Source organism: Colletotrichum higginsianum, chromosome 3, assembly GCF_001672515.1.
Source record: "Colletotrichum higginsianum IMI 349063 chromosome 3, whole genome shotgun sequence".
Classification (NCBI taxonomy): domain Eukaryota; kingdom Fungi; phylum Ascomycota; class Sordariomycetes; order Glomerellales; family Glomerellaceae; genus Colletotrichum; species Colletotrichum higginsianum.
This window is the reverse complement of record NC_030956.1, coordinates 298,691-322,124: the sequence shown is the minus strand read 5'-3', so window position 1 is coordinate 322,124 and position 23,434 is coordinate 298,691. Positions and strand designations below refer to the sequence as shown.

General features: G+C 50.6%; 10 protein-coding genes across 10 annotated transcripts; 5 read left to right on the top strand and 5 right to left on the bottom strand.

The window, feature by feature from the left end:
- Positions 1-78: 78 nt before the first annotated feature.
- On the bottom strand, positions 79-1,834 carry CH63R_03645 (C6 zinc finger domain-containing protein; the record flags this gene model as incomplete). The annotated part of the gene is made up of 3 exons (XM_018298620.1): positions 79-754; positions 807-940; positions 998-1,834. The coding sequence occupies 3 exons, from the start codon at positions 1,832-1,834 to the stop codon at positions 79-81; spliced, it is 1,647 nt and encodes a 548-aa protein (XP_018159866.1).
- A 1,301-nt stretch (positions 1,835-3,135) lies between these two features.
- CH63R_03644 (Cytochrome P450 6A1) lies at positions 3,136-4,735 on the top strand (the record flags this gene model as incomplete). Its single annotated transcript, XM_018298619.1, has 2 exons — positions 3,136-4,495; positions 4,548-4,735. 2 exons carry the CDS (start codon positions 3,136-3,138, stop codon positions 4,733-4,735), a joined length of 1,548 nt encoding a protein of 515 aa, XP_018159865.1.
- A 1,373-nt stretch (positions 4,736-6,108) lies between these two features.
- Positions 6,109-7,164, top strand: CH63R_03643 (uncharacterized protein; the record flags this gene model as incomplete). Its single annotated transcript, XM_018298618.1, has 2 exons — positions 6,109-6,361; positions 6,431-7,164. 2 exons carry the CDS (start codon positions 6,109-6,111, stop codon positions 7,162-7,164), a joined length of 987 nt encoding a protein of 328 aa, XP_018159864.1.
- A 606-nt stretch (positions 7,165-7,770) lies between these two features.
- Positions 7,771-10,493, bottom strand: CH63R_03642 (RecQ family ATP-dependent DNA helicase; the record flags this gene model as incomplete). The annotated part of the gene is made up of 9 exons (XM_018298617.1): positions 7,771-7,806; positions 7,862-8,719; positions 8,769-9,092; positions 9,151-9,276; positions 9,330-9,441; positions 9,500-9,641; positions 9,707-9,740; positions 9,805-10,137; positions 10,200-10,493. 9 exons carry the CDS (start codon positions 10,491-10,493, stop codon positions 7,771-7,773), a joined length of 2,259 nt encoding a protein of 752 aa, XP_018159863.1.
- Positions 10,494-11,664: 1,171 nt separating this feature from the next.
- On the top strand, positions 11,665-12,944 carry CH63R_03641 (Alcohol dehydrogenase zinc-binding domain-containing protein; the record flags this gene model as incomplete). Its single annotated transcript, XM_018298616.1, has 4 exons — positions 11,665-12,090; positions 12,194-12,284; positions 12,350-12,701; positions 12,770-12,944. 4 exons carry the CDS (start codon positions 11,665-11,667, stop codon positions 12,942-12,944), a joined length of 1,044 nt encoding a protein of 347 aa, XP_018159862.1.
- An 872-nt stretch (positions 12,945-13,816) lies between these two features.
- CH63R_03640 (Enoyl-CoA hydratase/isomerase) lies at positions 13,817-14,709 on the bottom strand (the record flags this gene model as incomplete). The annotated part of the gene is made up of 2 exons (XM_018298615.1): positions 13,817-14,409; positions 14,469-14,709. The coding sequence occupies 2 exons, from the start codon at positions 14,707-14,709 to the stop codon at positions 13,817-13,819; spliced, it is 834 nt and encodes a 277-aa protein (XP_018159861.1).
- A 696-nt stretch (positions 14,710-15,405) lies between these two features.
- On the top strand, positions 15,406-15,846 carry CH63R_03639 (uncharacterized protein; the record flags this gene model as incomplete). The annotated part of the gene is made up of 1 exon (XM_018298614.1): positions 15,406-15,846. The coding sequence occupies one exon, from the start codon at positions 15,406-15,408 to the stop codon at positions 15,844-15,846; it is 441 nt and encodes a 146-aa protein (XP_018159860.1).
- Positions 15,847-16,215: 369 nt separating this feature from the next.
- On the bottom strand, positions 16,216-18,183 carry CH63R_03638 (Ent-kaurene oxidase; the record flags this gene model as incomplete). Its single annotated transcript, XM_018298613.1, has 7 exons — positions 16,216-16,272; positions 16,327-16,724; positions 16,782-16,948; positions 17,023-17,530; positions 17,583-17,667; positions 17,724-17,815; positions 17,994-18,183. 7 exons carry the CDS (start codon positions 18,181-18,183, stop codon positions 16,216-16,218), a joined length of 1,497 nt encoding a protein of 498 aa, XP_018159859.1.
- A 1,213-nt stretch (positions 18,184-19,396) lies between these two features.
- CH63R_03637 (C6 zinc finger protein) lies at positions 19,397-22,255 on the top strand (the record flags this gene model as incomplete). Its single annotated transcript, XM_018298612.1, has 7 exons — positions 19,397-19,531; positions 19,654-19,847; positions 19,914-19,981; positions 20,403-20,451; positions 20,677-20,921; positions 21,062-21,758; positions 21,823-22,255. The coding sequence occupies 7 exons, from the start codon at positions 19,397-19,399 to the stop codon at positions 22,253-22,255; spliced, it is 1,821 nt and encodes a 606-aa protein (XP_018159858.1).
- Positions 22,256-22,335: 80 nt separating this feature from the next.
- Positions 22,336-22,809, bottom strand: CH63R_03636 (NADH-quinone oxidoreductase; the record flags this gene model as incomplete). Its single annotated transcript, XM_018298611.1, has 1 exon — positions 22,336-22,809. One exon carries the CDS (start codon positions 22,807-22,809, stop codon positions 22,336-22,338), a length of 474 nt encoding a protein of 157 aa, XP_018159857.1.
- Positions 22,810-23,434: the final 625 nt, after the last annotated feature.

The following is a 23,434-nucleotide window of genomic DNA, read 5'->3' as shown; positions in this document are numbered from 1 at the left end:
TCACTTCGTTCAACTAGAGATTTTTATAAACCTGTGAAGACTTGAATCTAACTGCTTCTCTATAAAGCAAGACCTAAGCTAAGCCACCAACGCGTAAGGCTGATCGAAGCAGACATCCCAATCCGTGTTGGTACCGTCCCAGAACTTCCGTAGTATGGTCTTGGCGTGGAAAGAAAGGGGCGTGCCGATGTCCTTTCCCTGGTCCACGAGGAGCTCCCCCACAAGCCGTCGCTTGTCTACTCTGATCCCTGCCTCGACGCCGGCGACTATTAAAGGCCACTGTACCGACTTTTTGAGGACCGTGTGCTTCCTCATTTCTTCCAACAGACAGTACAAACGGTCACTGTGCCCCGTCTTCAGCGACCTCAGGTGCCTCGTGTTGGGAAGAACCCCGTTGCTCTGCAGAGAGGAGATGCCAAATACAGCAACCGCCGAATGAAACATGTGGGTAATCAAGTCACGTTGCTCTTTGGCTTCGTAGAAGCCGGTGCAGTCTTCCGAGTTGAAATCCATGATCCTGCTAATGATCTCGTCGGCCGAAATCTCGGCTTCTTCCTTGCCGATCAGCCCCTTCGAAAACTGGTCCCGGAGATGATTGATCCGGATGATCTCCAAGAAGAGGGGCATCGGACAAGGTATGGAAGGGTGCAAACCCAGAGGATATAATTCCTCCGTCATGGCGATAAGCTCTTCGTGGGAGCAAATTTCTACTTGATCAAACGAGGGGCTTGTTGTGTTTGCAACTACCATTGTTCTTTGAGGACATGTTAGCTTGATCCCCTGACAATGGCTGGATCTAGACTCACATCAAAAAGGATAAAAGAACACCTCTCAAGTAACTCGCAGACTTGAGCCAGCCTGTGGCGCCTCCGCGACAGGCGAGCATGGCGAGAAAGCCGGTGGCATGATGCTTCCAGTTGGGTGATATGCATGACGTTATCTGCCCGCGTGTCAGGTCATTGTTGCGTAATTCCTCTTTTGTCTTCGTGCAACTTACCTCAGACTGCATAAGCAAAGTGACGCCTGTCAGTACCGTGTCGCTGCTCTGCGTCTTGGCATTGGCAATATCCTCGTTGAGAGCGCGGATGGAAATGCCGCGATGGTGGTGTAAACGAGCCTGGGCGTGTTTGGCCGAGGGGCAGTCGAATTTCCATTCCATCTGCACGTGCAGCCGGTGTTGAAACACAATAGCCACCAGGTTGTGTGCTATAGACGTCGGCAGGTATTTGACCACCGTCAGAGGTATTTGATCGATGAACAAGTTGGCGTTGCCCGAATGCCCAGCCCTGGTGTAGGGATAGAAGACGGCGTTGTCTGGTGGCAAGAGAGTAAGCTTGATGTTTTTGGCGTCGAGGACAACACCTCTTGACCCCAAGCCGGTGGAATTGATTCCCACGTGGTAGATTGACTCACAATACTGAACGGCCTCATAAACGTCACAGATGTCGGTTCTGAGATCCGAGTGAAGAATGTATTCAACCCCATCAAAAATTCTTTGCTCCTCCTCACTCAAAACTCTACCCAACCCCTTCCGCAATGTCTTCGGCTTTGGCTTCATGGGTTTCTTGCTATCGGCGTCGGTTTCCCCACTGCGAGGTTTGCGCCGAGTGCGACATGTGACCTTACCCGGGGCAAGCCAAGTGAGTGGTTTCTTGTCATCGTAGCCGGGGCAAACAATCCCTGCCGTTCGACACTTGTTGCAGACAGGCTTGATGGCGTCACAAACCAAGCGACGGCGGAGACATTCCCAACAACGGCGGCGCTCGGGAGACTCGGGTGATGCAGGGTAGCCCGAGGACGCAGGGGCCGTCACGGTTAAGGCTGTCGGAGACATGGCGGTTGATGAGCGGATCTGTCCGAATAACGATCACGATGGGAGGTTGCAGACGGGTCATCCGCTCTATTGGTTGACGGGGCACAGACGATGCCAAATGGAGAAATAAGAAGTCGACGGGACGAAGCGGTCGCAAGCTTTCTTGGGTAAGGCTAGGTCTGTTAGATCCGCAAAGGCTTGAGGATTCTTATGTATCCCTTCGTTCTGGACGTTGTGCGGGTGCCTTGCTGCTGCCACAATGCCCAACCCCTGGGGAGACGCCTCACTTGGCATCGAGTCTTGGCCAGAGTATTCTCCTAATCGGGTATAGACTCTTTGTCTCCCCGTGCTTCGCCTTCCGTGCGCCTTGTGAAGCCGTCGATCCACCCTTCTTCCGTCAGCCCTAAGAGATCCCAGGCTCCGACCAGAACGGGAGCGTGATGATAGGCGGGAGGGACATGGCCCTTCGAAAACCAACGAATCAGGGGGCTCGTAGGACGTGTCTCTCCCGACAGCCGTGATGGCGTTGCCTTAGACATGGCGGTGTTGCTCCCGCGCGGGGAAATCAGTTGGCTAAGCGAGAGTGTGGTCTGGTGGATCGCCTGTTCAAACCAGAAGGCAGAACAGAGCATCGTCACCACATCCCTGTGTTCAGCTTAGACGATGTCTGCCTCATTCCTTCGGTTGCGAGTGAACAGTTCGATTTCGGCCAAATCCTGCCACACGGCGTGGAGGGGCGAGGAGAGGACAGACGTCTTCAGATGATTTGGGCATTAAAGGGCCCCTTCACAAGGTCTGGCTCGGGTTGGATTAAGCCACCGTCGTCTGGGGATCCTGGGGAGTGATGCGTCAAGTCCCCAATGGCCACTAATATCATTGTGCCCTGCTAAACCCCAGATACCTTCACACGACCTCTCTAGCCCCACGGGCACCGAGTCTCCGCCATGCATCGGAGACCCCGGAGACCTAAGACTTTAACTACCAATGATATGCACGTCAGATAATAAACAGACTATTGCTTCATCTGCGCGTAGGCAGCGCTGTGTGGCCTCACGGGAGACTGGCTTGGCTTATCTCACTCCGTATGTAGATCCCGGTGTCATCATCCCACAGACGCCGCTAACCTTATGGACTAGTCGATATCGACTAGTAGACACCCAGCCTTCTTCGGTCAGGAAATCGCGCAACGGCGACTAGCCAGCGCCAGACGTGAGAAAAAGCAAGGCCTCGTTCTCATTCCGGCTGCTTCACCACTCTCGACTGAGTGTAACCAGCCCACAACCAAACCCATCCCCGAGTCGTACCCGCATCTCTCAACAGAGATGGCGCTCCTGGATATCGTCGGTGTCACTGTCACCGCTGTTACCACACCCTCCACGCTGTTCTTCCTCCTCCTCGCGACTGTTCCTCTCTTTGGCATATATGTAGCTGTATACACCCTTTCCCGCCGCGTGCCATGGCCCGCCAACGCGCCGCCCATCGCCCTCGACAACTACCCGATCACGGGCTCCTGGGGTTTCTGGGGCCGGCGCTGGAGCTGGCATCGCCGCCAGCGCGACGCGACACCCTCAGGCAACTTCGCGTTCCACGCCGGCCCCAACACCATCGTCGGCCTGTCGGGTGACGCGGGCCGACGCCTATTCTTCGAGTCCAAGGACCTGGGGTTCAGCGAGGGCTACGCCGTGCTCTTTGGCCAGTCGCCCACAGTCGAGGCCCTCGACGTGGGCGAGGGCAAGGATCACGACATCAACAACCACTTCATCCGCCGCATCGTCTTCCTGCTGAAGAACGAGCAGTTCCGCCGCAAGCTGCCGACTCTCATCGCCGACACCCAGGAGGCCATGGACGCCATCGGCAACGACCCCAGCGGCGTCACCAACCCCTTCGAGAGCCTGTACCACATCGTGTTCCGTCTGACGATCCGCATGGTAGGCGCCGACGACATCGCCGACGACGCACAGCTTCTCGAGCAGACGCTGGCGCTGTTCGAGACAATCGAAGCCAGCGCGACCGCCACCTCCGTCATGTTCCCCAAGGTGCCCTCGCCGGCCCTGCTGAAGCGTACTTACGCCGGTACAAAGTTGTACTTTCTGATCGAGGGCATCATCAAGAAGCGCACGGCGAGCGGCGAGAAACACGACGACGCCCTGCAGTACATGCTCGACCAGGGCGATCGGACGTTCCGTATCATCGAGTTCGTCGTCGGGGCTTTGTTCGCGGGGCTTCTGAACAGCGGCATCAACGCGGCGTGGGTTGCCTGCTACTTGGCTTGCTCTCCCGAATGGCTCGCCAAGGCCCAAGACGAAGTCCGCGCCGCCGCCGCCAAGTATGCCCGGGACCCTTCCGCGCCCTTGCGCTATCAGCTCGATGATGTCCCCTTGGAGGCCTGGGAGTCCGAGTTTCCCGTCATCGACATGTGTCTCCGCGACTCGATCCGCCTGAACTTGCTGGGCACTGCCTTCAGGAAGAATACCAGCGGCCGCCCGATTCCTACAGGACACGGCAACGAAGTGATACCGCCTGGCGCCTTCGTCACTTATGCGACAGGCGACATCCATCTCGATCCCCAAGTGTACCCCGACCCGCTGAAATGGGATCCCGCCAGATATCTGCCCGACCGCGCCGAGGACAAGAAGAAGCCCGATGCGTTCGTTGGGTGGGGTACAGGCCGACATCCATGCTGTAAGCCTGTCTCGATACATCCGTTGATTTTGAACTTGTCTGACTGTTGTAGTGGGCGTCCGCTTCGCCAAGCTCGAGCAGAACATCATTACTGCCTACTTCATTGCCTCATTCGACTTTAGCCTCGAGGATGAGAAGGGCAACAAGGTCACCACACCACCACAGGTTGATGTCGAGCGTCACTCTGCCCACAAACCGAACCCTCCGCAATTCCTTCGGGTTACTCCAAAGTACAAGTAGTCGCGTCGTATCATGACTTTGCAAAAAGGGTTCCTGTGAGCCGTGAAAAGTGGCAAACATTGTCAAAAGCCGTTTTGCTCATGTTTCTGAACACTATTGCAGCTTTGGCGACTAGGGCTGATCGGTGCATGAAATGTCAAGAAAATCGTAGGGCAAAGATTGCGTTTTGGTGTACATATGAGCGTCAGGGTCCAGATGTTCTTTGGAACTCGATTCCCAGCCTTTCTCTCGGACAAGCTCGTCAAATCTAATCTCCCACAAGAGTAGAGACGTCGTCAGGACAACGTAAATGATGAGTAAAACGTTCACATTGCGGAACAATGCTACCAGCCTACCAAACAGCCACAGCCACAGTTCACGCTCGACCCACCTGTCGATACTGACGGACTATGCTGTACTTTATCAAGAGCTTAATTGGTTGTTGGCCGTATAAAACTTGTTGTAATTTCTCGCACACGAGATAGTGCCTAGTTGAAAACAAGCTACAGTCATGATGCCTAACTCCCGCTTCAAAATTACAGCAGTCTCTCTCAGCATTCATGCGAGTATTGAATGCCTGTATCAGTTACCAGTCATCTCTACAATGCACACCTTCGTTTAACGAATCACGATTGCTGTCTATCTTGATCGTCATTTTTGAAACGCAGCAGACTGATCAGTTCTCTGCCCAGAAGTACACGGCCGTCCAGACCAAAGGGCAAACAGGCCACAGCCACAGTACGCACACATACTCCGTACACTGATATTCTTATCGCCTTACGAAGAAGTAAAGAAGTCGATTAGCCTAGCCGAGCTGGGATGCCCCCGCGCCAGCGCCACAGCCACTAGCGGTCGCCTAGTCACTCGCACGCTTTGTCCAAATCGATGGTTTTGCTTTGATTAGCCGATCGCAAAGAGCAGCCAATACCCGCGATCATCTGTTGCTGCGAGTGAGGATTTTTCGCTGTTGTGCTTGGAACTACAGGCCCTTGAGCAAGGGTCGAAGCAACCGCGAGACACATGATCACATCTAGTTTCTGGCTAGCAACTCGTCCCGCATGCGCTCCTCAGGGCGAATGCCAAAACTCGATCATCTATTTTGCTGTGTGCCTTCTGTGATGATAATCATGCTGTAGCTTTTGGAATGTGGCGTTTACGCCATTGAAGAAGAGCTGAAAACCTAAGTCAGGGCTAAGATGCGGCTGAAGAGTAGTCAAGTACCGCAGCATGTCTTTAGTCTGCTCATGCGTCTGATAAAAAGTCGCACCTAAAGACACTGCCCGAGTTTCGTAAGACGCTTTGGAGTCGGAGCACTCTCCGCCGAAAATATTTCTCGAATACTGCACACCACTGCACGAATTTCCAGCACCTATCAATCTATCGGCCTTTGCAGTATGTGGCCCCTCTGGTCCTCGTTCAAACGCCTTTTGGCGAGAGACTACTGTGAAGAAGTGGATGGAAAAGCATTTTGGCCAGGAACAGGGGACAACTACTACTTGGGGTCGCCTTTCCTTGTGAGTTGGTTTGCAGGGAAAGCTAGTGGCTACACCAATACGACCACAGCCCTTTGGAATGTTTGGGTTCAGGACGTCAAGTACGAGGAGAAGACCAAAGACGGCGGAAGCGCCTTCCGGTTGAACATCTACTGTCAGTTTGCCTGATTCGCGCTCCAACAAGTTATTGTTCAGGGCTAATTGGTATGCTACACTCTAACAGCGAGGAACATAACCTATAATACTGAGGGCGACAACTGGATGTGGGTGCCCACAGACGTCTGCAACCAAACAGTGGTCTCATTCAACTATGAAATCCCGAAGGACTTTGAAGCAACTGGAACGTACATGGTAGCCGCTGTCCGGGAGGGAGCAGTGACTACAAGTGCTGCCACAGCAACCAGCGGACCGTTCACTATCATCGCATCTTCTGACCCGAAGGCGTCGGCAACGGAAGCGACAAATTCTCAAACAACCGGCACACAATCTTCACCAACAGGTGTACTGTCCGTGGGGACTGCGGTCGCCTCATCCCCCGCCAACAACGACGATAGGATAACGCCGGGCGCCGCCGCTGGGATAGCCACGGGAGCTGTTGTCATTTTTCTGGGTCTAGCTGGGCTTTTGTGGTTTTTCTGGAGAAGAAGAAGGAACAACAAACGGCTAGCTGCTGCTGTTATGGCTCGGGAGGCTGATGGAAATAGCGGCTATGCGAAACCGGAGTTGGACGGTCAGGCAGTAGTCACTGAGGGTAGGGGAACGGACGATACAGGTGAGAGCAAACCAGCCCATCTGGCTGAGTTAGACAGCCAGCAACCATGGAGATTTCAAAGTGTTGCGGCAGAGGAGAAGGGTAACGCTCTTGTTGAAGAGACACCCATGGCAGAGTTGGGGGCTGGGTCGCCGCTTGAAGGCTATGGTAATGCGAAGGCACACTCGGGCGTGGAACTTGAGTAGGTGTCAATGATAACTCGCCACGTCGCTTTTCAATAGTCCCCATGACTTTCAAGTAAAGCTTGTACGTACTGTTAATTCTAGAACTGCTGAAGCTTAGTGTCGTGTCTTGATATGAGCCCGAAACATGCACTAACGTAACGAGAGCAGCTAGAGACCTTAAATGTAGAAAAACTTCTAAACAGAGTCAGTCTTTCGTGATAGAATGGTCTCCCACGCACCATTGGATCGGCTTGCTGTGCGGATATGACTGAGCTGGGAAAGACCTAACGTGTAGAAATGCTGGGATTACTGCTTGCTAAATATCCGGGATTTGGACAGATACAATGAGACGTTATTTATTATCAATGCAGGAGTGTGGTGCGTGATTCATCGAGGGTGCTGCATTTTCAGAGCGACCGTTCAATCTTTGTGTCACTCAAGTGAATTTACGCGCGTGCAAGTCTCGAAGTGTTTTTTGTTCATATGTAACCATCTTTTCTGTCTAGTTGCACCGTACTCTTACAACCAGTAAAACCGCTCAATCTACTTTGCTACAGGAAGTCCTCCTGTACCATTCATCAACAGGTCCCAGGACCTGTTTCGTCGACCAGCTCTTCTACGCGCTCACTATTTCATCATCTCTTCAAATGCGTCCACAAGCTCCTAAGGCCCATTAGTCTTTCCGCCGTTCCAAGTTTCAGAGCTTTTGAATACTCACAACAAAGTTGCAATTGCTCATCGTCTCAAACGCAGCCTTAGTGTTGTGAAGACCCATGCTACCGATACGAGGTGTTTTGATGCCGAAGGCCACACATGCCATGAAACGGGCATCCTCCTTCGCCGTGCTGTTGGCAAGAGCCTGTCTTGCCTGCGCGGTTGCAGTCCTGGCCTTGTCTGGCGACTTGGCCTTCGCGGCGGTTGCAGCCAGATCGTCTGCTTTCCCCGCCTCTCTTGCGCACGCTGTTTTGCAGATAGTGAGGATCCCCTTCATCAACTTCTCGTCCAGCTGCTGAGGTACGAAGTTTGGCAGTCTGACCTGCTTGTGAGTCTCGCACCAAGTGCAGTGACCACACTCCTTGGCCGATGCGTGGGTGGTGTCAGCGAAGTAGGCCGCAAGGCTTCGAGTGAGACACTTGGTACCCGTTAGGAGGTCAACAAGATCCTGCACTCGCTGCAAGTCCTGCTTCTCCTTCTTTACGATCTCTGTATCAATGTTGTCGATGATTCTGTCCGTTTCCTCCCGGCTTTTGGGAAAAGCCTTGGTAATGCGGAACACTTTCTGGACACCCTTCTTGTCGAGCTTGATGATGCCGGACTCGGCCCACGAGTCCAGCTTTCGAGTAATGTCAGCCCGATCTACGCCACCACTACCCGGGGGAACGTCGACATCTATATAAGTCCAAAGCTGGGCTTTCTTGGATTGCCTCTGGATGTACTTAGCTGCTGGTGATGAATCAGCAGCTAATGCCTGGCCTTGCAGCACTTGGTACTTGTACTCGGAGTACTGCGGGGTACTAGATCGGAGGAGACCAAACTTCAGCTCGAGATAGGCATAGATGATGGACAGTTGAGTTTCCTGTTCAAGGTTAGCACTATCAGAGTAGGTGAAAGAGAAAGACACATACTCTGACATCCACACGTTTTGACTGGGAGGTTAAAGCCACAGAGAAGGTATCTCCGGGCCTCATCTCACAGTTGTCAGCGCTACAAATCTCGTCAAAGAGCGCCCGCAAAGCGAGTCTTGAAGGTCTCTCTCCATGAATCATGATGTTCCTGAGAAAGAAGTCCTTGTTTGAAAGGTAGAGCAAACATGTGCTTGGCTTGCCGTCACGCCCGGCCCTTCCGATTTGCTGGCTGTAAGCCTCGATACTACTGGGTAGATCGAAGTGAATGATGGTTCGCACGTTTTCCTTGTCGATGCCCATGCCGAAGGCAATTGTGCCCACAATCTAGTTGCAGACCAGCAGGTCAGTATGGCTTTCCAATGTATGGTGAGGTACAACACACAATCATATTGTCGCTCCGCAGGAATTTGTCTTGGATATCAGACCGGATGTCCTTGTCAAGCCCTGCGTGATAAGGTCGTGCGTTGAACTTCTTCTTTACCAGGTCGCCAGCAAGTTTCTCAGCAGCCTGAAAGTTGTCATAAGTTAGCGGTGTATTGACTTCGCAGCGATGGGACATACAGCATGGGTCGTGACGTATATGATGGCAGGTCCAGGATGCCCCTGTAAGAAGCCAGAGCAAATTTCGACTTGATTATCATCAGGACTTATAGCCTCAACCATAAGCCGGAGGCTGGAGAAATCAGCGTGAAATTTTAAACCTCGTAATGATCATGAGCCGAATGACATACTTTGGACGGTACATGCTGGTGACAAAGAGGCCTTCGGGAGGAACGTTGAATGTTGCTCGGATGTCTTGAGCGACGGTGGCGGTGGCGGTTGCTGTGAGGCATACGACCCTCTCGACGTTGGCTTCTTTTGCGAACCGGGCGACTTAAACATGAGTCAGATCTACCGGAGAAAAGAGACGAGAACAAACTGCATTTCGCTACACTTACTCTTGAGGTAGTCTGGGCGAAACGAATGACCCCACTGCGAAGTAACGTTTTCAGCACAATTGCCACACCGTGAACGAGGGGTTGCAAGTAGCTCATACCTCTGAAATGCAATGCGCCTCGTCAATGGCCAATAAGCGGATGCCGCCCCGGATGGATTGCAGGGATGCAAGGAAGCCCTCATTGTTAAGCCGCTCGGGTGCACAGTAGAGAAGATCCAGCTTGCCGTTTGCAAGCTTGCTGTGGATATCGACAAACTCTTCTCGACTCTGCGTCGAATCGAGAACTGCAGCGGCAACTCCCCGCCGGCGTAGAGCATCGACCTGGTCCTTCATCAAGGCGATGAGGGGCGAGATGACGACGGAAACCCCACCGTCCTCGGGGCTACGGGCACCTGTCTCTCGATCAAGTTCCTTGATAGCGACCGCGGGAACCTTTCTAATATTTTTAGTCTTGATAATCTCGCCGGAAGAGTATCATGGTTCCGGAGGCTGACCTGGTAGCACAAGCTCTTACCTCCACCTGTGGGGAAGACGACAACGGCGCTGTCGCCATCGAGAAGTCGGTTGATGGCTGCTTTCTGTTCCAGCCGAAAGCTTTTCAGTCCAAATCGCTCATTCAAGACTCGCTCTGCCACATTGGTATTGTCAGACGCCCTTTGACGTTTCGATGTGGGCTCTTGCTGGCCGCTCGGGTCCTCATTCCTTCGCTTCGCGGCAGGATTGACGCCATCAACAGCTGCGAGTAGGTCGGCCTCATCGGCCGAATCAAAACCGAAGTCATCGTCCATCGCGTGTGGTTCTGGTCCCTGATATTCGTACTTGGTTGTCCTGGGTGATGCGTATGTATACGTGGGGGGGTTGGGGATTGGGGAGATGCACGAAGGACAAGAATGATGGTGATGTCCCAATTGGGAAATCATTGGTTGGCGTTGGCCAGACGCGCCAGGATGCTCCGACGCGTTCAGAGCAGCGGCGTCCTGTGACCAGGTCATGTGACTGACTCCTGGACCCATTACACACATCGCTAGCTGCTTACTCATCTCTGAATCCTTGGGTGAATTCCAGCTGCATCCCATTCCATGCTAGCAATTGTTTCTTAGAGCGCTCCATGCGATTTTTCTTTCTTTAAGAAATTTACAGATATCATGTTTCCTTTTCCTTCAAAAAGAAATCCAAAGTTATTGTTGCAGCGTCCCGAGCACTCAAGCTCTTTCATCGTTTTAACCAGGTAAACGAAATGCATCCAGTCCAATAGACACAATCCGCCGACGTATGAAACTTTAGAGACCAGATGGTAACGAGACTACTTACCAAGCACCGTTTATCAATCAAAGTTATAAGTCTATCTCTAGTTACCCTTTCATTACGGCTGTTACAGGTAGAACAGGAAGTCGGGTTAATTACAGACCGCACTGCGAAACTGTAGCTGACTCGGAGTCTAAATTACAAAGCAAACCACAATGCACAAGCCAGAGTTAGCGAGTCCGTACTAGAAGAATCCTCGGTCTCGGTTTCGGAGCTGCAGTAGATTGAGAACTCCATCGGCCAAGCGCACAAGAGCGCCCCACCCCTATTACGCATCGATGTAGGTTAAAATAACGTTATCAACGTTATTCAGACATACAGACGGAATGACGAGTTGCAAATCAATGTTCTCAAAACTCAACACGCAGTGTATCCAACGTTGGTGAAGTTCAGCTGTCTAATGTGCCAAGAGAACCTGTAGAGATGACAAATTTCCAGTAGCAACTTCAGACACACAGGCTTCAATGGATATCCATCCGGCCGTTATCAGTCATCTCAATACACACAAGTCTATGTTTCCCTAATCGGTAGTCAAAGTTATATAAGTTCTTTGTCTTGCAAGCTAGGGACACATATTGCTATCCGTCGCAACTTATCTTACCACAATATACATCACCGCACAAATTACACTCTCAAAGTCATAAAAACTCAATCATGTCTGTTCCCAAGACCTACACCTCATTGCGTCGCTCTGCTGAGCCCGCGCCTTATGCTTTGGTCCCTACCACCGAGAACATCCCGTCAGAATTAGGCGCTTCCGATGTCCTGGTCAAGATTCACGCAATCTCACTTAACTTCCGCGACGTTATGCAGCAGCGCGGGCTTGACCCGCACGGAGTCCTGAGCCAAGGCATCCCGGCGTCTGACGCTGCCGGAGAGGTCGCCGCCATTGGCTCCGGCGTCAAGGACTTCAAAGTTGGTGACCGCGTGTCTCCCAGCTTTTTCAACAACCGCTTCACCGATGATGACATCGCACCCCCGGTGGGGCTTGGCGGGGGCGCTCTCGGTGTCCTGACCGAGTACGGCGTGTTTGAGGACAGAACCTTGGTTCATCTGCCTGCACAACTGTCCTGGGAAGAGGTGTGTTACAACGTCTTATCTTACAAATGCCTTGCAACAACTTTTGGATATCAAAAGTGTCCGGAGTCCTCTCTGGGTAACAAACAAACTAACAAACATATAGGCCGCCACCATTCCTTGCGCCGGTGTTACTGCATTCAACGCTGTCAACCAACTGCAAGGATTTACCGACAAGAGCACTGTTTTACTCGAGGGTAAGCTCAGTCTGCGTTTTTCTATCTACTTTGGTATCTTCATACTCACTGGATTCTGCAAACAGGAACCGGAGGAGTCAGTTCATTTGCAATGCACCTCCTAGTGGCTGCAGGTGTCCATGTCATCGTAACCTCCTCTTCGGACGAAAAGATTGCTTCCTACACGAAACTTAGCCCCTTGATCAAAGGCATCAACTACAAGAAACACCCCGATATTGCTCAAGAGGTCAAGAGACTTACTGGCGGCAAGGGGGTAAACCTCGTTATCAACACTGTCGGTAACTCGTCCATTCCCTCCTGCGTTGAGTCCCTTGCTGAAAGGGGCGTGATCTCCCTGGTCGGTGCTCTCGGGGGAATGGGCGAGAAGTTGAAGGAAGGCACCCTTCTGAACCTGATGTTCAAGCGTGGCACTATCCAGTAAGTTTTCAGACATTCCGTCTAGTATGTGGTGCGTTTCATTCAATACTGACAATGATGGCCTGTAGGGGCGTTGTTGTTGGGACCACTGAGGACCATCGAAAGCTCAACGAGTTCATTGGACAGAAGGATGTCAAGCTGAGCGCCCTCGTTGACAAGGTTTTTGCCCTCAAGGAAGCACAGAAGGCGTACGACTATCTTGGCGCTGGAAAGCATGTTGGCAAAGTCATTATCAAGGTCTAACTGTTTCCGAGAGTAAACGATGTCTTAGAACTCACTTCATATACACTCTGCTTCATTTCTGTCGGCCAAGACATCTAGATTTCCGTTAGTTATAGATGTCATGTTTCAAAATTTAAGGAACAATGAAACACACCTGTCTGAAATAGAGTATAATTACAATGCGTTTGGGTCTCACAGATCTTCCTGTTTCATTTGATTTTCTGCCTTCTCATGTACTAGTGTTGATGGGGTTAAACGTTTAGCCTTGCAGATAAAGACCCGAAGCAATTTACACGGCCAGACTATCTTTTAACAAGTGCTCTGCTTCAAGCTCGCTTTTAGAATCTTCCCTTGTCCTTGTGCTCTGAGTTATGCTTTGTGGCAAGTAATACACACAGAAATCAAGCCGACTGGTCTGGGATGGAGGTAAAGGGCGAGTCATCTTTGTTACACTGATTCCGTATGACGAATAATGATTATATGCTATGAATTCATGAGTACTACACATTCCGGCAGTCATTAGCAGTAGATACAACAAGTAACTTACGACAGGCTCCTTTATTGAAGTTTTCTCGAAGATAAAAGACGATGATGGCACCAACATGAGCGGGATACTTTGTTTTCAGATCTAGATGAACAACCAGCTGCAATATAAGACTCGAGTCGAAATGTTGAGGCACTTGAGCAGCTAAGCAAAGCATCCAAAGCATTGAATATTGTTGTGGAACCCGGTGCCTGGCAAAAAAGTCTCCGAAGTTGGTGAGCGACCTCTCAAAATCTTGCCGAAGCGCAGCTGCTATTTATGTTTCTATTCTCGACTAAAGAAACACATTTACCAGCATCCCTCGTGATAAGATTGCCAAAATTCACCAATCGCTGTTGCTCACCCGTCTTTACTCATAAAACTGAGGGACAAGGCTGGGTAGGTCCAGCTCTGCCTCCATTTGCGGAATTGAGGCCAGTACTTCCCAAGTCTTGGTCAATACCGCCTGCGTTTGGGGGTCCCTGTACTGCCTACGAAACGCAGTGCCCTCGGAAACGATGTCCTCGCGGCTCGGGACCGAATGGCGGTTGACGGCCTTCTTGATCTCGTGCAAGGCCGTCAGGGGGAACAGGCGAAGCCGAGAAGTCTGCTGGGAGATGTAGGCGTACATCTCTTCCGAATTCGCGAACGACTTGTTGATCCAACCAATTTTTTCGGCATCTGCTGCATTGATATCCTTGCCGGTTAGGATATACTCCAATGCGCGTGCTCTACCGACCAAGTGGGTAAGAAACTGGCTTGCACCGCCGCCTGGGATCAGACCATTGCAGATTTCCTGGTGCGCAATGAGGGTTTCCGGAGACCTGGTTGCGAATCGCATGTCCAATGACGCCAAAAACTCGGATCCTGCCCCTCGTGCCCTGCCTTCTATAGCACCAATTGTCACCTGGCGAAGGGTCGTAATGCTGTGCAGGAGGGCTGCAAATTCCTCAATGAAGATGGCTGGAATTCGGTTAATCATTGGGACGAAGTGTGGAATAAGACAGCAAGTCGACACTCACGATCAGACCCGTCGAGGATCGTGACATCAAGATGGGCGACAAAGAACTTTGGAGCGTCGCTCTTGAAAATGACGACTTTGGTTTCGTCATCAGCATCAAGTTTCTTGACAAGGTCTTTGAGCTCTTCTTGAGTGTCTCGGCCCCAGAAATTGTACTCGGGAGAGTCTGGATTATGGAAGGTGACTACAAGGACACCAGAGTCGGAAGAGGTTTTCAAGCTGCGGTAGGCTGTGAGCTCCATGACGACGGAATTGAGTGGCAACTAGAAGGCAATTTGTGATGTGATGGTTTGAGGCAGATCGAGTTTGACAACTATACTATCTTTTTGATTTTAGTTCTCGGGGTTTCCTTGTGCTGTCTTATACTAGTGCAGACTACGGCACCACCATGGGTTTCGACCAGCAACACAATAACGTTACCACTGCCTTTAGGATATTGTCTAAGTGCATGATTATAAAATTCTTCAACAAGCAAACCAAGCTCTGGATCTTCTTGTTGCTTGGCTGTTACATGCTTACACAATCGAGTGACCCAGGCGATTGAAGAAACCTTAAAGCATTCTGGGGGTGCATCAGCTCCACATCTGATGCACTAATAGTGGGCAATGCAGGGCTGAAGCTTAATTAATTCCCCTACAAAAGTTACTCTGTTTAGGGGCGGCATGCCGTTATTTGCTTTGTAATTAGGGACCTTGGCTGTTTCACGTTATTGTTCGGTCTGTTATTTGCCCGACGCTGTATTCTTCGGAGTGCAACGGACGGGTCGGATCACGCTCAGTGTCCGACTTGCCTGTCTTTATAAATGCGTTGCATCCCTTTCATCCTACCCACGGGTCTCACGCGAAACCTGTTGAGAAGAACAACTGTTACAATCGCTTGATCTATTCCTACGCTTGCAAGAAACTTTCATTTACAAATACCACACTTGCATTTCCAGCATGGCTACGTCGGACCACGAACTTATTCGCAACACTCTTGCACGCTACGCTATAGGCGTAGATTTCGAAGATTGGGACACCTTCTCAAAAGCCTTTCTAGATGATGCCAAAATCACTTTTCAGGCACCTATCGGCACCCTGAGCGGAATATCAGCAATCAAATCGACAGTCAAAGCCATGGTTGGGCCATTCCAAACACAGCACGGTATGACCACGCAACTCATCGAGATTACGGGCGAGAAGACAGCGGAAGCCACAAGCTATGTTACCACTGTTCTTTCACGTACAGGAAAAGACGAAGGCAAGAGTGCAACGATGTCGGGTTATTATCAGGACAAGCTTGTCAAGGTCGTTGTTGATGGTGAAGTGGATTGGAAGATTTTGGAGCGTAAGGCATTCAATAGAGGAACACCTACAGGGGATCTATCTTTGAGCCCTTAATGGCTTGAGAGCCGCCTGTGACGAATTTCGTCCCCTTACAATCTAGCTAGGCTCTCCCCTCTACTTTTATAGGCACCAAATAACAGGATGAGTCATTAGTGAATCTTATCTAACAACTCCTAGATCACTTTTAGTATGGAATCTTTCATTCTAACACCTTCTGAATTGACGCTCTTGCTTCTATATCGCAAACCTGGCAAATGCTAAATCAAGCTGCCTAACTTTAAATGCTACTTTGACTGACTTCGGCGGACAAACGAGATTGAAGAGCGACATGCTCAGTCTTGCCACCCTAGCTAGGCTCGTCTCAGCTCAGGCATCACGCGTAAGATTGTCACAATCAACGGCACCCTGCACCCTTTCGCCCTATCAGATATCTCCTTGTATCTTCTTGATCATCACCCTTTTGGTATGATCGGGGCTCAACTGAAATTATCGTCAGCATACCATCAATATCGCGAGGCTTTGGTGACTACGAACCTGTGACCCAGTCCGGACATTCTTGTGTCTTTCCGTCACGCCATCGGGGTTTCTGATCTCATAGTGGAGCAAGATGTTTGCCATAATCATCTTGATTTCGTTGGCAGCAAAAAATCTCCCAGGGCAGGCGTGCCGGCCGTACCCAAATGTCAGGCTTGACTCGCTGACACTGACGAACTGGCTGTTAGCAACAACCTCTGCCTTTGCGGATCCGGTGGCTTGGCTGCCTTTGGATTGTCGCATCTTGTAATAGCGCAAGTGGTCGAATTCGCCGGGGTTGTCGAAAATAGCACCATCAGCTGCGATGCTTCCTGCCGGCACCTCAACAATGACACCGGCAGGGATGGTTTGACCATTTGAGAGTGCGAAAGGCTTCAGAACCTTGCGTTGGAATGAGACTGGATCAATGTCAGTCAGAAGAGCCCCTTCCTTCGCTTACATATTGCTAAGCATACCGGCACTAAGTGGAAAACATCGCATGGTTTCTTTGAGGAAACTATCCAGCTTCTTCATGCTCTGCAAAGCAGGACTGCCAAACTCCCCATCGTTGTCCTTCAGAGCCTGACGTATCTCGTCTCTAAGCTCAGGCACCAAGTGCGGCATAGCAGCAAGAGTGTAGAGACTATTGACGTCAGCAGGGGAACTACTAAAGCAAAAAAAAAAAAAAAGCAAAAAAAAAAAAGGGCAGTTACTAACGCATTGAGGGCGGTGAGAGTTGTCGTATGGATAGCGGCCATACTCACGCTCAGCTGCAACTTCGCAACAGCCTTGTCGTCAACATTTCCCCGTTTGATTTCGGAGTTGATAATCCACTGTAACATATCGTCATGTGATGCAAGGCTAGGGTCTTGCATAGCTGTTCTTCGCTCTTTGACCACTGGGCGCAAAAAGTCATCGGCTTCCTGGATCCGCTTTTCCAATTTCTTGACGAACGGGAGACGGGGCGCGAGAAAAGGACGGAGCCATACAGGCACGAGTCCAATCATGTAAACGGCGACCATAACGTCTATGGTGTAGTTGATGGCAGAATCAATGTATGTCTCGTTGCGACAGAGTTCGGGGCCCACAAAGATTCTGCCAGAGACAATAGCCACGATGCGTAACAGCTTCTGGTTAATGTCAACCTCTTCCCACTCGCCTGACTGTGGAAGCTCCGATGCCATTGTCTCGGCGACTTCCGTTGAGATAATAGGGTTCAGTCTCACTGCCAAACTTGGTTAGGAACTTCGGAGTCCAAGTCTGGTACGTCAGCTTACCGAGTGCAGGTGTGAGCATAGACTTGACGATCTGCGGAAGACCCGGGGCGTCGGAATTCATATGCGTGTACTCAGATTGGAGGGACTACAAAAGTTTGAGATCAAGTCCTCTGAAAAGCAGGCTTCGGATGGCAAACTCACTTCGTTGGAAGCTTCTGTGAAACTAAGAATGTCGTCTGGTAGCCGCCTCAGCTCCGGCATATATTTGGGAGCAACGACAATACTTTCGGACCCTGCTATTTATCAGCGTCTTGATGCCACGAAGACTATAGCTTTTACGGACTGCAGGCTGTAGCTAGACGAAAAATGCCGTCTTGGAACTAATAAATTGTCAGCTGTGAGATAAAACTGTACAGGAAGAAGACTCAAAGCTTGCCTTTCTGTATCCTTCCTCGTACAACTCCCACGCACCGCCAGATACATATTGCTTCCTCCTTGCCTCTTTGCCTCCTTTACCGACAACAGGGATATGTGCCAGTGGATCGGCCTTGAAAAAGGGTTGTGCCAGCACTGCAGCTAGGAGGAAGATCAGACTAGATGACAGAACCGGGAGTCTGGAAGACATTTCGTCCAGAGCCCTGTCGTAGAGTGTGCGGTTCATCTTATGTTCGATACGAGAAATGATTTTGCAAGCGTAGACAAAAGGTTGTGAGAGTTGTGACATACAACGGCAACTGAGGAGATGTGTTTGGATACTTATACATAAATGACAAGCTATCGTATTTCTGCATAGGTTGATACGGGACAAGTTACAGATAGTGTAGGAGCCAGCGGGCCCGCAGGTTACCGGAGCTCTCGCTCTCGGAAGCCAGGCAGATCTCATCCACAGAGTTTTAGTCAATAGGAAATACGCAACATAGCCTGGTTCGACCGCCAGTGTCTGGGCAGATTAGCGGACATGTCGTTGCTTGTTAACCTTGAAGTACATGTGCCTTGTTTTGGCTGCACTTTCCTCGTATTGCGCCGTATTCGCAAACTTATGGCCTTCCCGAGGAGTCATGCGTGGCACGCAATGCTAGGCACCAATTTCCCTTACCATCTATCCGTACTATACACAAAATATTAGTGAGGGACTTCCGCCTTTTGGAACAGCAACCGATGTAGGAATCCTTTACCATGCCTAAGAATCATTCGCTCGCTTAGGAGCGAATACGAAATACGGCCACGAGGCCACACACACACCAAGTGAAAAGGTAGTGGGTCAAGCTCGGCCGCCAATTAATCGAACCCAGACAAGACAGTGAGAAGATCTACATGCTTTGGATACTTCACTATGGACATTTTCATAGCTCTGTCAAAGCCGAGCCAAGGGCTTGCCAGGATAGAGCGGAGATTCCATGAACTCCCCATGTAGAATCATCCTCTCTTTCGCTCTCTCTTTCTCCCTCTCTTTCTTAGCTACAAGCAGCTATTGCGTGGCTGAGCAAGCTGATAAATATTGAGGCGAAGTGCTGAGCAGGACCACATCAAGTCGCACTTTAAGGAGCCGCAATTGTATTTCGGAGACTTCGGAAGTTCGCCTGATGCATTGGAGAGAAATCGCATTGCACGATGACGTCCCCGTTTCAAAGCTGAGAGCAGTCTGGTATCGGAAGAAGACTTGTATCTGTTAAGTATATAAAGGCAGTTAATCACTAGAGCGTATGCTAGTTCGTAGACATCACAAACTGCGTCGCTGTAGACTACGATATTTAAAAGAGAATACGGCACGCCTTCAACTTTTTCTCTCTGTTCTTCTGAAAGCTTCTTCTCATTCAACAATCTGCTTACAGACGTACAAAAACCATCCTGTTTACATTTCCACAAACTCAAAGATGCAGCTTATCAAACCGCAATACAAAAAACCGCTGCAGGCGACACAGAACTTGGTCACCACTGTAGTCTTCATTCTTATCGCTGTAAGAATTAGCAGAAAGACGACGGCATTTGATGTCCTAGCGCTAGTCATGGTGGGTTAGACGAAGCCTGAAATGACATTGCTTCGAGCCATAACTATACTAACCTCGTTATCATTACTGACGAGTAGTCATTGCTGTCGCTGATTCTTGGTGCCTACCAAGTTACAACCCAGAATGTCGACAGATATCTCCGCTGGGGAAGTCCCAAATGGTACTGCATCATCAACGCAATGGAAACGGTCCTGTGGACCATGATAATGATCCTCGGGATGGCAACAAACATCAAGCAGTGTACTTCGGGTGCTGAAAAGGGAAGCAGTAACTGTCAGATCTTCTTTGGTGTGTCTGGTATCGCCAGTATTATCTCGTAAGTTCTTCCACAATTCACTCTTCATAGATTATCCGAAACGGGCGCTGATTCTCTGGGTCTCAGGCAAATTACTGGTTGGATGATGGTTTTCTTTTGGAGGCAATGGCGTGCTGCTGTTAGAGACAGGAGCGGTGAGTCCCTATGCCCATTGATATGCGAGTGTATACTGAATTGAATTGTTGCATCTACAGAAACTGTCGGGCCCACGGCCTCGAGTCTGTCTTCGAGGCGAGGTACTCCTTGGCGAGAAGTCTAGGGCTCGGATGAACCTTGTTATCTGAACTAGCCTGGTTATACACCATTCAAGTTAAAAGGATAGACTGACTGCGAATGAGACCTCTACTGTCGCATTGGAAATGCATGGGCGACTATGATGTTACTCAACCTGTAGCATTTTGTCTTTTTGTAGTAGATAGCATCTGAAAACACTAGCCGAAGGCCGGCCTTCGAAAGCTTGTACGATATGTTTTAGGCAACAAATGAAAGCCATCGAATGACTCTTCAAGTCCTTTCTGTGTCGATTGCATAATTCCAAGTTTCGAACTCACACAGCCTGCAACATTGCCTACCTCCCAAGTTTGATGGGGAGATCCCGGTCTGTGTGCGTAGAATGAAACTTTGCCGAAGTGCGGCAGCAATGGAGTGAATTGCCGGACTCGTCGTAGGAGAACGACTGTCCCTCCGGTTTCTGCTGCGTCGAGTCATTCTCGGGGATTTACTGGTCAGACCCATTAATTAAACTCTAGCCTTTCCTAAACGCGTGTTCGCTCTCTCTTACTCGCTTTCGCTTAGCCGATCTGCTCGCTAGGCTTTTAATACTCTAAAGCCCACCCTCATGGACCCCATGTTACCCTCTTTGCTTCGCTGGCACGTCTCACTGTCCGCGAAATCCTCCTCGCTCTTCAATCAGTGCTTCGCATTCGTCGCTTATGCCCCTAGGATTTTACGAAAGAATCCGAAGACGCTCCTTCGCCTCCTTCCGCAAGAGGAATACGCACGCAAATGGTGACGCGGCGATCTCACACGAAGTCCCGCTATGGGTGCACGGAGTGCCGGCGGAGGAAGGTCAAGGTATGCATGCGAAAACCTATGACTGCGGGTTCCAAATGTCTTCCATAGCCGCACTCCGAAGCGTTCGGGCAAGACTGAATCTAATCTGGCGTTGCAGTGTGACGAGTCGCGCCCAGCTTGCCTCGACTGCACACGCCGAGGTTCCCGTTGCATTTACTTGGCCTCGCGCACTCACAATGCCACGAGTCCAGTAAAGTCTCCACCGGTGGCGCCGCCGGGTCATGTCCTAACGTTTGATGGAGTCTCGGGATCGCCTCCAAGTCTTTTCAAACTCGGCGACCATGTCGAAGAGGGTCTTTTGCCGCTGTCACCATTTGCGACCAAGAGATGGGCGTGCAGCATGGAGCTGATGCACCATTACTCCGTCTCCACAGCAAACACGCTAGCTCTCCGCTCTGATATGCAGAATGTCTGGCGTACGGTGGTGCCAGAGATGGGTTACGAACATCCGTTCGTGCTGGACGGCATCCTAGCTGTGGCTGCAATACACAAAGCCCATCTGCTGCCCCTCCAACGGGAAAAATACCTCGATATTGCAGCATACTACCAGACTCGCGGTCTGGGGGGCTTCCGTTCCGCTCTGTTCTATATCGGGGACACAAACTGGAAGCCCTCGTTCTGTTTCTCCTCCACCATTATTCTCTATGTCTGCGCTTTGGCTGCTCACAGCAACGGAGAACCAGCACTCGGCACGGTGTCGGAAGTTCTAAAGCTCTTTGTTTTGCTCCGCGGATTTCGCAGCGTCCTATTACCTTGCCAAGCAGAGATTCGGGAGACGCAATTCGCGCCGTTGTCGCACGGAATCTGGATTGTTGAAGAGAACAGCAAGGACTTTGAGTACGTCCCCTTAATCTGGCGTACTTTTGAGAGCGGTGAGAGATGATTGACTTTGAAACTATAGCCGCGATGTATTTTCGAACGACTCGCCTCTCCCAAAAGACATTTTCGACCGTCTTCATCGCTTGACCGTTCTTTTCCGAAGAGAGTTACCCGAGGGCAGTCGGCGAGATTACGAGTTAGCTGTGTCAGAGCTGCGAAAAGCTGCTGTCCTTCTGGTACTCGCTGGGGATAATCCCGAGGTGGGCATGCTATTCTTTTATCCTTATGCGGTTCCCAGCAGCATCATTGCGGATATCCAGGCCGGCAGCCCGTACGCCATGGTGTTACTTTCGTACTTTGCACTATTACTAAGCACCATCCAACCTCACTTTTGGTTCTTAGAAAAATGGTCGGAGCAGTTGTTCGATTGCATTGAATTTCATTTAAAAGGTAACCCAAGACTGTGGGATTTGGCCCAGTGGCCGAGAAGGAACGTGGCAAGGCTTCATACATAGTTTCAAGAAGAGTAGGCAGCTTCGCGTTGAGTCAACAACGAAATGAAAAGAACCGACACAGGCGCGAAGTCATTGATGAGCTACTTTCGATACCACATTCTCGTAATTTTGGTTCGCCTCTGCTTGGCCTGGAGCAGAAACACGGCGTGCAGCAGGGCTTCGGCTGTTGGAGGGCAGCCGGGCACATAGATATCGACGGGTACGATACGATTCACGCCCCTCACCACCGAGTAGCTATAGTGGTAGTAGCCACCTCCGTTGGCGCAACTGCCCATGCTGATCACCCACTTCGGGTCCGGCATCTGGTCATAAACCTGACGAAGGGCGGGCGCCATTTTGTTTGTCACTGTTCCCGCCACAATCATCACGTCGGCCTGTCGAGGCGATGCTCGGAAGATGATTCCGAGACGGTCTTGATCGTATCGGGGCATGGAGACGTGCATCATCTCGATACTGCAGCAGGCGAGACCAAAAGACAGAGGCCAAAAAGAACCTTGGCGTGCCCAATTAACAACCTTATCGATCGTGGTCCTGGATGGAGACATGTCAGCCATGATGGAAAAGTGGAGTTGGATAACCTTTGGTGTCTTACAGTGCATATTCGACAGGATTTGATGGTTCGTTAACAATTCTGCTCTCGAATGGCAGACTGTCTTTCGCAACGAGGCTTCCGTTTGTCGTAGTCGACTTGGAGCGCTTTTCTACTGGCTGGAAATGGGTTGGTGAAATGCCGATACTCCTGATTGTTGATGGTCGAGACGCCAAACGATGAAGCTGAGCCGAAACTAGACGGACGTAAGATGGGAGTCGACATCGTCTCAATTGAGGACGTAAACATGTTCTGACGCCCGGGGTACTCACACCTGGGTGCTGCTCTTAGAGACATTCCTTCGAAAATAGTTCGTTACACAGAGTCGTAATAACTGTGCTCACACGCAAGGTCGATTAAATGGGGTTTGGCCAGGAATATCGCTTTCTGGAGGCTTAAGAAAGGTGGAGGAGCGGAAGTTATGGGCCCAGATCAGGGAAAGGAGTGTAACAGAAAGAGGCTCTAGGTCAGGACGAAGAAAACTTCACGGAGAACATGTCTGAAATACCAGAGGGTGATTCCATTATTATGGATAGGTATACCAAGCTTGTGAAGACTCATCCGTCTATTCGGCGGACGAAGCTGTCTGG